Source organism: Hippichthys cyanospilos, chromosome 15 (genome assembly GCF_059441005.1).
Source record: "Hippichthys cyanospilos isolate Australia breed blue-spotted pipefish chromosome 15, RoL_Hcya_1.0, whole genome shotgun sequence".
Classification (NCBI taxonomy): Eukaryota; Metazoa; Chordata; class Actinopteri; order Syngnathiformes; family Syngnathidae; genus Hippichthys; species Hippichthys cyanospilos.
In genome coordinates, this window is record NC_142383.1 from 7,203,499 (window position 1) to 7,216,705 (window position 13,207).

The window sequence follows — 13,207 nt, forward strand, 5'->3', positions numbered from 1 at the left end:
AATAGCTTTCAATCATGCAGAACGTAACCATTTGCTGAATTGAAAATGTGCCAGTTTACATTGTCGCAGAGAAAATGCTAACATGATATAAATGGACTGTAACACACCACCAACAGAATGCTGAGCGCTGAGTGAGCATTCTGGTAATGAGGCAGCTCGCGTTTAAAGTGGATGACCGAATGTTGGCAAATTGACGCTATAAGATTGTAGAGGACGTTATTGTGGCAGTATACCTGATTTTTTGTTGCGTTGTTAGCCTTCCCTTTGGCTTGTATCCTTGTGTTTGTGACGATGCTTTCGTTGGTTGTTGGAGCTAAAGCAGAACAGTAGTAGAAGGGTGTGAGGAATATAATTAAAATTTCTTGATTGGGTATGCAAAGGTGAGCTGGTTGTGAGTTTGGAAAGTGGAAGAATGCAAGCAGGAGGATTTATCAGGTTTAAATAATATCCTGTCGTATGTTCTTTTGGCATTTCAACAGTGAGCAGAGAAAGAAAAACAGAATGACAAGCCATCCATTGTGTTAACTCAAACAAAATCAGGGACATAAACAATAGAGGGCTAAATGGTCAACCTTCCCACGGAAGTGCAACTCCAATTCGCTATTCCCAGCATTTCTGTAGTCATATAGTACACTCACTTGCACACATTGTAGCTCTGCCATATTTGGCTCAATCCCAGTAATGTTTTTAATTTGTCTTCAAGCAGGGTACGTTTTGTCCCTTTGCTTGCATTTATGATACGAATGACTGATTATTATGTCCAGATCCTTTGGGTCTTGATGGTGTATGCAATGCAATAAAAAAGCTTGATCTACACCAAAACTGAGGAACGCTTGACCAAATTACTGTAAAAATATTAAAATGAAACTTTTTTTTCCACACACATTCCCTCATGACTGGCAATCCATTTGCAAACATTTTGTAACGTCACAAGCAGTATCGTCTTGATATGTCATTTTATGAATTGATAGGAAGCACACATTATTTAGACATTTGCAGTTATCGCACTGGCAGTCGATTTTCCACTCTTAATTTTAAATTTCTGTGTCTGTCTGTGTTTGAATGCACCACATGCAGTTCATCCATAGTTAGTGTCTGGCACTAATGCTAGAGCCTCGAACTGTATAATACAGTGACAGTGTAATTTATTATCAGTTTCTTATCGTCCATTATAAGCGATTTAATGTTTTCTAACTATTCTTCCAATGCAGTAATGAAAACCAACTTCAAAATAAATGTCTACTACAGCTATTGCAGTGCCATTAGTGTATTATTTGATGTGTTTAATTTGAAGCAGGCCTTTGCAACACATCGTTGGTGTTTGACGCGTTGAAATACATTATTGTAGTTGCTAACAAATCCAGGCTCCTCTGCTGTGTGTGCTTATGTGAAACCTTGACAGACACTTGCTGTTTTTTTTGTTCTTGTTGTCATCACAACATCCGTTTTTCCACATATTGTTTCAACTTTTGTTGTATTTCGCCCAAAAAGTCACTCCATTCCTAGGAAGAAACAAGAATTTGGTCATACCAAATGACACATGACTCACCATTCAATGATTTTAATGATAGGATTACTTCACTCTTTTTGTAAGAAATGGATTTGCAGCATTTTATTTGTGTGAAAACATTATAATGTGGCGTCTTAAAATTTATGTCTTGTGTGCTGAAAAGCAATATATTAATCCATAGTCTCATCATCAGATAATTATTTTCTTGAGACTGAAACGGCTTTGAGAACAACTGAGCACTTGTGTGTTGTCAACCAGAGGCTTTGCTCTATAAATTAGTTCAGCTTGCTGACTCCCTCAAATCTTCAGGAAAATGGATTGAACATAGTTCCCGTGACTAATTCCGCATTTTAAGATGCAAACATATTTGTGCCTGAGGTTACAGTTTCTTTTCACTATAAAAATTCACCATTTATTAAATTTATATTATTGATTCCCCACCAGTGCACCCCACTGTAGGATTGATTTAATTGCATTTATTTTAAGCCATTTGGATGACTAAAGAAAGCTAAGTACTCATATAGTTTTTTCCATCAAATGTTATGAGCTGAACCGAATCAGAATTCAGTTTTTTGTTTCTTTTTCTAGACTTTGACTTGCCCGAAAAAATGCAATTTAATGCCATATTTTTAATTCAAAACTTTGCAAGTGTAAAAGTTTAAGGAAAAAAAAACAACAAATCTTGTGACTTTTTTTTGAAGTGTTATTGTAGATCTCTGGAGACTGTGAGTCTCCCTTCAAAGCAAATGTTCAAATGAATGTGCAAACCTGCATGTCCAAGTGTGATGGTACCCCTAGAAGAGAGATGATTCAGGAAATTAGAATGAAAACAATAGATAAGCATGTTAGACACAAAGGCTGTTAAGACATTTTACAAGCATCTTGATGTTTCAATGACGACAATTACACATACTATCCAAAAATTTAAGATCCCAAACACTTCAGCCAACCTTCCTAAACTCGGCTGGAGGAAGAACATTTTGGACAAATTGAAAAGACTGATATGAATGGTAAGAAGAGGCCAGAAAAACCACCTCAAAAAATTATAGATGAACTCCAAGGTCAAGAAAGATCGGTATCAAAAAGCTGTTACTTTTTGACCCAAAGTGGAATTGGGACAATCAATTAGAACACTATTGTTGAAAATGTATTATTAAAGGGTTAGTGCAATTTGCCAAACTAAATGTTGACAAGGTGCAGTTCCCAAAAGAATATATGAACGGATGAAACAAATTGTGAACTTTTTGGAAAAGTGCATCGGCACAAAAAAAAAAAAAACATGCAGAAAAAAAGCACTCTTTCTACTGTGAGACAGCGATGAGGTTTTTTTATATTGTTGGGTGGCTTTGCTTCACCTGTCTCTTTGAATTTATTTTGCAGGGTACAGGGTCAGTTTTGAGGAAAATGGCTGTATCAGGATTAGGCCTGGGCGATATGGTATTACTATTATTATTTTCAATTATTTTAATTTTTTTTGTTACGGATTTTGTTTTTAAATAATAAAATTGGTATTTTCTTCCGGGTGGAGCGGTGGTGAGCATGTCCACCTCACAGTTCAGGGACCCAAATTCAAACCCAACTTGCTCTGGCCTTCCTTGTGGAGTTTGCATGTTCTCCCCGAGCCCGCGTGGGTTCTCTCCTGGCACTCCGGCTTCCTTCCACACTCGAAAAACATGCATGGGCATTCTAAATTGTCTTTAGTCTTATTGGGCGCATGAATGGTTGTTCTTTGTGCCCTGAAATTGTCTGGCAACCACTTCAGGGTGTCCCCCACCTACTGCCCAAAGTCAGCTGGGTTAGGCACCAGCAAGCTTGTGACCCTTGTGAGGTTTAGCGGTTTGTATGTATGTGTTTATCATTAATCATGAACAATAACGTACATTTTCGGGTCTATGATTTGATTTAGAATGATTTTTTTTTTATTGCTTTTCAAAGTGTTTTGATTGAGAAAAATTCATCGGCATACTAACCACTGGAATAGAACAGAAGCCTTTTTATTTGATTAGATATTGTAATCCTTAGTGAATTGAAGCACCATTTATAGTAATTAGGTAAAATATCAAAGAAATATAAACCCCATTGTTCTCCTTGCTATGTTTCAGCTTTTGGAGATTGATTGGATAGATATTTGTAGTTGTTAATATTTATTGCATAGACAGACCCGTGTCTCTGCCTGGGTTTGCAATTTGGGGCTGCATTTGAAGACACCTCACAGTTAGCGGCCATCATTAACCAAGACCTGTGCTGTATTGGCCAGTGACAGGGTAATTAACATTCAGTCTTGAATCAACAATTGAGAATGTTTTTTTTTTTTTTTTTTTTTTTTTATGTGGTGTTTATTAACTCTTACTTGGCTATGTGCATCAACTAAGTTAACGAAGAAGCACTTTTTTGTTGTTGTTTTTTTGTTTGTTTTTTTTGTTTTGTGATTTTGAATGCAGTAGATAATCTTGATTCTTTTGTGAATTATCTTTTTTTTTCCTATGGCTCACCGCTACAATTTTGCGGTTACCTGCACTTTTGTCCGCTATGAGACATGGGTTATGTTTTCACTGCCCTCTCACACTAGCTTCATACCGAGGCTCTCTTTCAAATGAATACAGAAAGACAGAAAAGAAGCTAATTGTCCATTATGTCAGAGGTCTTTGTCTTAGCTCTCAGCACTTGAGATAAGAACAGCTAAGTGGTGCTTGTATAAACATGGAAGCTTATCATTCATTCGGATGCTTTGGATCAGTATTATGGACGCACACACCACTGACGTCCTGGTTGTAAAATGTACAATTATCAGATATTGGCTTCTGAATGAGCAAATAGAGGGATATTGATACCCTTGGGCTTAAACTGTACAGATGGTTACTGCACTATGTGTTTTTGTTGTCATAATGGAGATGTTAGCAGGACAGGAATGACAGAATGTCAACATTTTAAGACAGGACATACAGTACACAGTCTTCCATACACAGTAAACAACAAACATAGAGTACTGTAATCTATCTGGTATTTGCAGGGCGTGTTGGAGGTTGTTGAACACATTTAGCAACACGGATGCCGGTTCATGCTGGCCATTAGCTCTCTTTAGGTTTACTATTTCTTCCTTCCTGTGTTACTTTTTGTACACACTTCATTTTCATCCGGCAGTTCTTCCTTTCAAGATGTGTGTGTTGAACCTTTGGTGACGTTAGTAGAAAACTCAGTGAATTAGCTGCATATATCCCCGGAAAATGTACTCTATTGGTATCATGGCCATATTTTAGCATTACAGTTTCATAGTTTTATTTTTAGTTCATTCTGGCTAATGAATATTCACTAATCTGGCCATCTCGCTTGGTCGACAGCTATGAACAGTGTTTGATAAACAAATCTTTCTTTGTAGTATCCTTTTAATGTTCATTTGTAGTGTTACAAAAAGGCAAGATAGCTTATATTCATCTTCCAATTAACACACTGCATTCTTATTACAATCTTATAACTCCCCAGTTAATTATCTTCTGAATTGATTCTTATTCTTATTTGTCCCTGCTCTCATTACCGACTAATGTGAGAGGAGGGTACAAAAACCTTCAATGAAAGCTCATATGTGTTCTGGCACAGTGGGCTAAAATGAATGAACTAATCGAGTGTCTTACATCATCCAAGCCCCCAGTTTTATGTGCAGTGCTATGCAATAAAGCTACCATCTAAAATCAATATTTCAATATATTCTGTGATGCTATTTCTAAATTCCAAACAATTCTCCCTAAGGAAATGTCCATTAATTTGTTGCACTGGCATACTTTCACCATCCATCCATTTTCTAGATTCGCTAGATTTTCTAGATTCCTTACAAGGGTTGCAGGCTTGCTGGTGTCTATCCCAGCTGATTTTAGGCAGTAGGTGGGGACCCCCTGAACTGGTTGCCAAGCAGCTGCAGGGCACACAGAGACAAACAATCAACACCCAATCACATGCAAGGACATATTAGTATGTCCTACTTTCACCATCATTAAACCATATTAACTGTACAGGCAATATTTTAGGTAAGTGGAAAAGGGATTAGAAAATGGATTGATGGATGGATGTTTGTCATTTTAACAATCAATTAATTCAGCAGTTTTCAAAAAGTTGGTACGAGTACCAACCCGTTATTCGAAGTCACTTAAGGGGGTATGTGAGATTTTAACAGTTTATGCAGGTATCATCATTGAATTTAATTATTTTTAATGCTGTGACAGGAACAGTACATTTTCTTTTCAAATTGAGAAGAATTTTTTGGAACATGAAGCAACCTTTTGCCAAATGGTGTTACAGTGATTCCTTTGCAATATCTAGATGCACATTGTCATTAACGAGCCAGAAACAAAAGAAATGATGTTACACAACCTACCAACGACTGAATAAGATTTGTCCAGAGATACCTCTACAAATGTAGGTCAGTGGGTAGAAATTGGTTAAAAGTATTTGACATGGGGTACACACTTGAGAAAAAGGTCACGTACTGTACTACTGCATTCATCTAGCACATAATTGCTCAATATGTCAACCCAAGGACACCTTCCCTGAGCTATTTTTGTTATTATTACTGTTAAACGTGTCGCTTACTGCAGCTGCAAATATTCTGTTGGTCATAGTCATAGTGTAAAAATGTATTGAATATGTTTGCCATATGGCTAATTCTAACGCTTTTCCAATATGTCCTCCATATGACTGCATTGTTGGCTCTCTTCTCCTTTTAACCAACATTATTTTCTCACAAATAGTTCATTTAAAGATTTTGTAGCGAGTTATTTCCATGTTTTGGGGGTGGCATGTTTCGGTAGTAGAGTGGTCGTCTCCCAGCTGAGAGGCTGTGGGTTCGATCCCCCGACCATCGAAGTATCCTTGAGCAAGAAACTGAACCCCTAGTTGCTCCTGATGCTGCGTCATCAGTAGGTAAATGACTAGTTAGTGTAAAGCGCTTTGAGTACCTAAGGTAGAAAAGCGCTATATAAGTGAAAGTCCATTTACCATTTCTCCTCCTTATCTCACTCCTAGGAATCCCCGCAGGACAGTGCCATCACTCGAGACATTAACAGGACGTTCCCAGCTCATGACTACTTCAAAGACACCGGAGGAGATGGGCAAGACTCCCTATATAAGATCTGCAAGGTCAGTCATATGAATGAATCAGCTAAGTACAAAGGAAGAACCAGAATTGCTTCAATGATGCCCAAGGACAAATCTGGTTGTGGCAGTTGCAGCTGTGCTGGCTATTTTATTTATTTATTTACCTTTTGCTCTCTAGCCCAGCTTGTGCATCACAACGTAAATTAGTTTTCTTCCCTCTTAATTATCAAACTCCCATCACCGAATGTTGATGTGGTTTGGTGTTTTGGTTAAGAATTATTATCATAATTACATTATAATTATGATCATTTCACTCAGATAAAGTTTCACATTTTTGAAGGACTCCATACAGGGGAGCCTCAGTTTGATTTTTGTTTGTACGTTCGAAATGTGTACCTAAATTAGAATGTGCTATATGCTTCAATAACCTAATCAACAAAGTGGTTATTGTAAAGTCAATTATAGTAAATATTATTTATAGGAAACCTAAAACAAAATTCAATGAGTCTTTTCATACCATGTGACAGTGCATTTTGTTATGCGTCGTTCATATGTCAGGACCGTCGTAAACCAAGTGAAGCTTTTCCAAGCTTCTCTTTATCCTTTTGGAGTGTTCTCCCCTGACTAATGAAGCATGCAAAACGATTGTTGTCACATGAAGCAGATAACCAGTTCTTACCCAAAATTTCCAGCTGCTCCCTAATAATGCTGCAGGCCTCTTTACGGGCTTCTTGACCAATTTTATTCTTGTCTAATAATCAATTATATGAAGATTTTTAAATATTCTTTATCGTAATATGAGTGATGATAGATTAGATAAGCCTTTCTTTATGCTCTAGTTGGGGCCTTAATTTCAACTACTTCGTCTTAATTTCATCAGTTTAATCAGCAGCAAATAGGGATGGGAAGATATCATGTAAGACAAGATCCCGTAAGATTGGAATGCCACGAGATTTCTTGTCCCTGCACAGCAGGAGCTCTATTTTCTTTTGACTGTTATTTTTGAAATGGGGTATACAAAAGAATGCGCTGCCTGTTAATGTTCTTTGTTGCTTTTTAATGCTCTGCGTGACAGTGAAATAAACCACCAAACATGGTGAGAACTTCAAAATAAACCATAGCGCAACAAAAAAGAGAACAACATGAACACCTTGGAATGTATTTATTTTGATTTTTATTTATTTTTCCCCGAAGTGTGTTGGACAACAGCTGACTTGCTGCTCCAGGAGTGAGTCACTACTCCCGATATAAACAACACAGCATTGTTCTGAAATCACATCCAATCACCAATTCAGGGCACTTTAAAAAAAAAAAAAAAAAAAAGGAGTTACCATATTTCTCAATACAAGTTGAGTACAAATTGACCTCGCTTATAAATTGATCTCCCCCTCTGTTTTACTTCAATTTGGGTGAATTTTCCAAAACCTGATTAACGGTCTACCCCTGCCTTTACGGTACTTTTAGATGCATTTCTTTATTGTAACATACCGTTGGGGGGGGGGGGCAGATTCGAGGCAATGTGCAAGGCCTAGACGCAAATGCTGAAACTGATGTTGCAACAATAAAACGGTTTGAAGTTTCAATGCTTTATTTTTTTGACACAGCTGAATATTAACTTGTCGGATGTTAAAAGTCATCATCACTATCTTACATGCCAAATAGCTCCTCCCTTTTAACACCCAGACGTCCTCTCCTATCTCCTCTTTAATTGTTCACACGTCTAAGGGCTCAAGTCAAGCCGTCTTTTCCTTTTCATAATGTGTCATAATGTGTCAAAGTCCGGAAACATTCACACAGCCTCATTGTTGACAACAAAGAGGCAATTAGGGGACGCGTGAGAAAAATGCATTTTTGTGATGCTCTGTGCAAACGCACTAAAACAGATGCATACAATGTCAAATTTGAGGTATACTGTATATAATCATCTTAAGCCTTGTAAATGACATGATATTACTTATTTCACATTAATGTAATCCAAACACAGATGTGGAAAAAATTGGTCTGTTTTGATTTATGTGGTTACTATGTTAAACCCCCCCCTCCCCCTCCTCCCCCCAATATGGGGGTTGAAAATGAGGGAAAAAAAACATGATTCGGATACTTGGATAAACACGATAATGATGCTGACAATGAATTGTACGGCGCCAGTGGCATGAATTAGCCACTAACTAGTGGCACTTGAGTGCTCCATATCATTTTGAGAGGGCATTTGGATTACTTTTCAAAGGCAGTTGAATAGATGTATGTGACTGCAAACTTAATGACCGACTGCCTCACACGGCTCACTTGAACAAACCAGGCTGACTCAAATAAATTGTTCTCTGGTGAAAGAGTTGTGAAAGTGTTTCTAAAATCTAAGCTTAAATGTTGATTGGTCATTTATTATTAGTTGGAAATGTGTTATTTGGTCTTCTGTGTTTGTTTTTTTCAACAAACCAAAAACAATTATATGTATATTTTTCTTTTATTTTGATCAAAATACCATAATTCCTTCCCATAAGTACTTTTTTCCCCAAAAATGAAGACCAAAACTATTGGTATGACCTATAAATGGTAACTTAAAAGATTATAATGTTTTTACAGCGATATTTGAGGAAGATACCATTTGTTTACCAGACATTTTATTACTTATGGTAATTACGGTAATAGGATGAGCTAGAGGCAGTCTATTGGTTATTAGTAGCCAGTGCGTTAGTTGCCGCTAACACGCAACTCGTGTTACCTGAGGTTGTTATAACTTAATTTTTCAATAAAAACAGTGAGCAGCCTGAACCAGCATCCAAGGCCATCCTTAGTCTATTCATGCAAAGAAAAATTACAGTAGCTTTCAAGAAGAAAGTCGCACATTGACCTAGAGTGGCACCTTTAGTTGATTAAACAGGATAACGAGGAAAGTAGAGTTTACACTAAATGGTCACATTTATTTTAACAGATCTCATGAAAATCTCCCCAATACTTCCTTGCACTCTCAAATGCTCCTCCCGCAGCGCACGGGCCTCCGCACTCCCTCTCTCGCTCACTCCCTCCCTCACTCACCTGCAAGCCACATACTGCTGTCACAGCGAGCACCAAACCCACCATAAATATATGACTTACAAATATACCAAAAAGTATGACAAGAAAATATGATGAAATTACAAAGGTAAGATTTATTTTATGATGCTCAAGTACTGACATTGTCGCCAAACAGCTGGTGTATCCTGGACATGACAACATTTAAAATACCAGAATTCGACCCTAAAATTAAGGGTGTCCCCTACACTCCTATACTGGGGGCCTTGCCATACTCATTCGCTGTAGTTCTTGAGAAAAAGAATACAGGGTTACTTTCACATCACTGATATGGTGATGGTTTGGTTTTGCGGTTGATGAAAAGAAGAGGAAAATGTGATTTTCAGAGACAATTTCTTTTCTTTTGTTTACATTTGCATGCTAAATTTTCTTGCTGTCTGCTCAATAAAACGAAAACATTTTGAAAACTGGAAAATTTATTATGTAATATTTTATGTTACAAATTTTACAAATATGTCATCTCTTTACTGTGGACTCAATCATGTGAGACATCTAGCCTCATGGGAATTAGTGTCTCGTTCCGCACAACCACTGGCCTGTTTTAAAATAATGTCCTTCGTACCTAACCCGTTATGGCTTAGAAGGTGCATTATTTTTTTGAAGCATTGTATGATAGTTTATTTATTTATTTTTTTAAATACAACTTTACCATATGTTTGTTGGATATGTATATCTAGAACTATTATGCCTGGTTCAGACAGGCCAGGAAATATTGGGTAGTGCCTCTTTTTTTTTCTTTATGCAAGTAAAAGTGCATGGGCATTGCTTCGAGCAGAGGAGGGCAAACTTGATCAGATGAAAAACAGATTGAATAATCCTAGTCAAATGACTAGTGATTGTTGTATTATTTTGGCTATTATTAAATGCTATTTCAGTTGACAGTTCATCAGTTAATACACTCACTACTAGTTAGTTAGTTAATACTCGTTAATGCACTCATTGTTATCCAATCATTGCTTGGTCTCTGCAACTATTGTAAGCGTGCTGTGCCGTTTACCTGCCACCAGCAAAATTCAGCTTGTGTATGGTCTGACTCACAAGTCGACTGTAGGATTTTTTATGTATTATATTTACCATTAATCTGAGGCACGAAAGCAGGAAGTTGTAGTAGTTCCAGTATATCAAAAACACAGAGGCATAATACTGATAGATACAGAAGAAAATGCAAATGCTATCATGAAGAAATACCTTCACTTAAAGCTGACCAACTGATTAAAACATTGAACTCAACACACTGAGTGTTGAAATCAACCTATTGGGTACGTCTGAGTTAAGAGTTCGACTTTGTTAATTTTATAAAACAAAAGCTACCATGACTCGCAAAACTCGTGTTTGTTTTCAGAGTTAGGCATTTTTACTGTGACGAATCAGTGCAAATTAGTTCACTTGTTTCTAAAAGCAAGATTTTTTTTTTTTTTTTTAATTAAAAGTCATCCAATGTCACTTTGGATGTTCCATTACCCAGTCATGTGAATGTTGTGTTCAAAACACAATTAATAGAATATGTTCTCTACATAATTAAATATCAGCCCTTTTGTTGTTTCCAGGAGGAATTGATGTGGATGCACACATGGCTTCGTTGGTTTAAAACAATGATGATCTCTGTGTTAAGTCCCCCGCCCCAACGGCTCAAAAATAACGGAGATCACATTTCCTCAGACTACAACGTAACAGTGGTGTAAATAGCTTGATATTTTACAATCTAACCAGTTGGCTGAGTTATAAAGCTGTCGATCTAAAGACAAATCTAAAGCAAGTTTCTACTTTATACCATCAAATAAGCATTTCTTGCACATGCATAGTATTGATACACTCGCTTCAACTGCTGTGCCCAGATTTTTTTCCTTTCATTCATTAAGTATGTATAAGTTGAGCGAGGGCATCCATCTGCACGCAGTTAAGCACCTCCTCAGGTGTGTTTAAATAATTCAGTCACCCCTCCCTCCCTCCTTTGCTCAACTCATGGATTGATCCACGCTTTGTCCGTTCGACTTGACTCATTACTCGCTTTTTTAGCTCAGTGGGCCACTTCAACCATTTTGGATGAGCTGTCCTGTTTTGCTTCTCCTCAGATTTACACTGTCTTTATGGCATCATAAACTATCCCTGAGTTCCTTTTCTTACAGTGACACATGTTTGGTTGATGTGCTTTTCTAAAAGGGGATATCCGTCTTCCCTGGATTCAGTATTTAAACAAGATTTATCTGAGTGATATGATTTCAATAATTGGCTTTTATGTGGGTGTTAGTTATTTCAATCCACCCTCTCCCACCTGTTTTCTTAGTAGCCACTGCAACTTGAGCATACTTGGTATTTACACACGTTTTGAGAAAGTTTATGTTAGGGTTTAATCTGAATATTTATGAAAACGGGACTGAAAAGTCGCCCAAACTTCGTTTGAACCAACTGCTTTTTGTGAGCACTTAATCCTGTTATCTAAGAGGAGGTAGATTTTTATTGGTGTCTGTAGTTTTTCCATTGGTTTTTGTTGGTTTTCTGTGCTTCACAAATCTGTTAAATTTTACTATTACACTTGTTAGTGAAGTAAGTTCAAAAAATAAAAATGCATATATGTAATGCGACTCAATGACTGGTACAGCTTAATCAGTTACAACTTGGGGGTAAATTTAATGAATTTCCTTCATTCAGTTCAAAAATTAAAACTTGTCAATTCAATACTCACAGTGTGAGCAATGCAGCTATCCAGAATTGCTGGTATTTGGATAGCTAACAGAAAAAGCAAATTGAATAGATTATTTTGGGGGGAAAAAACCCTTTTGATGCCAGTGTTTTTTTTTCCCCAACATATTTTTATATCATTATTTGAAAGGTTTTAGCTTGATAATGGTTAAAGATAAGGACATATTGTTTACTGTAAATGTTGCTTGGTGCAATTTTGCTACATCGGCACTTAGAGGGTTTATTATGAATGTGCAAGTTTTATAAATTTTTGATGATCATCCAAATCTCTTCCCATGAAATGGTCTATTAGACGAATTTCCTGAAAAAGCACATCATAGTCCAATGGTTTGTGAAAATATGATGAGGAATGGCAACCGTGTCAGGCTGACAGCATCAAAGTGTAGAGAGTCATTTACATCTACCACGCCAGCCTATATGGAGCATTCGAGTGCTGCAGGATAACGGCTAATTTTTGCTAGACACAGATATAACAAAGCCAGAGTCACAGATAAATACAGTACTGCCAATACGTGTCGTATGTTCATGCCAATTGCCGTGTAATTAAGTCTCTTGCTAGCACCCTAAATTGGTGTTTGAACGTGATTTTAGAACAACACAGTACTGTTTGTAATGGGGCCAGCAGTTACAGTAGAAAGCAACATACAACCATACAAAAACGATGGTGAAAACACAGTAAAAACACATCTAAACTGTATAAAAATGATTATTTAAAATAGCAAACCATATTTTAGACTGAAAACACTGCTTACACACCCAGAAAATCTGCAAATAATCTATTGATACTCCACCAAAGTCCACATTGTATTGTATAAATGAAAAACACAGTTTCTCTGATTT

General features: G+C 37.0%; 1 protein-coding gene across 5 annotated transcripts in view; it reads left to right on the top strand.

Moving 5' to 3' along the window:
* rabgap1 (RAB GTPase activating protein 1) overlaps nt 1–13,207 on the top strand; it is an 80,161-nt gene that overhangs the window by 45,182 nt on the left and 21,772 nt on the right. For all 5 annotated transcript variants that reach the window (XM_088434721.1, XM_088434722.1, XM_088434723.1 and 2 more), the window contains one exon: nt 6,524–6,637. In XM_088434721.1, the coding sequence (XP_088290847.1) occupies nt 6,524–6,637 (114 nt within the window). The remainder of the gene's footprint in view (nt 1–6,523; nt 6,638–13,207) is intronic.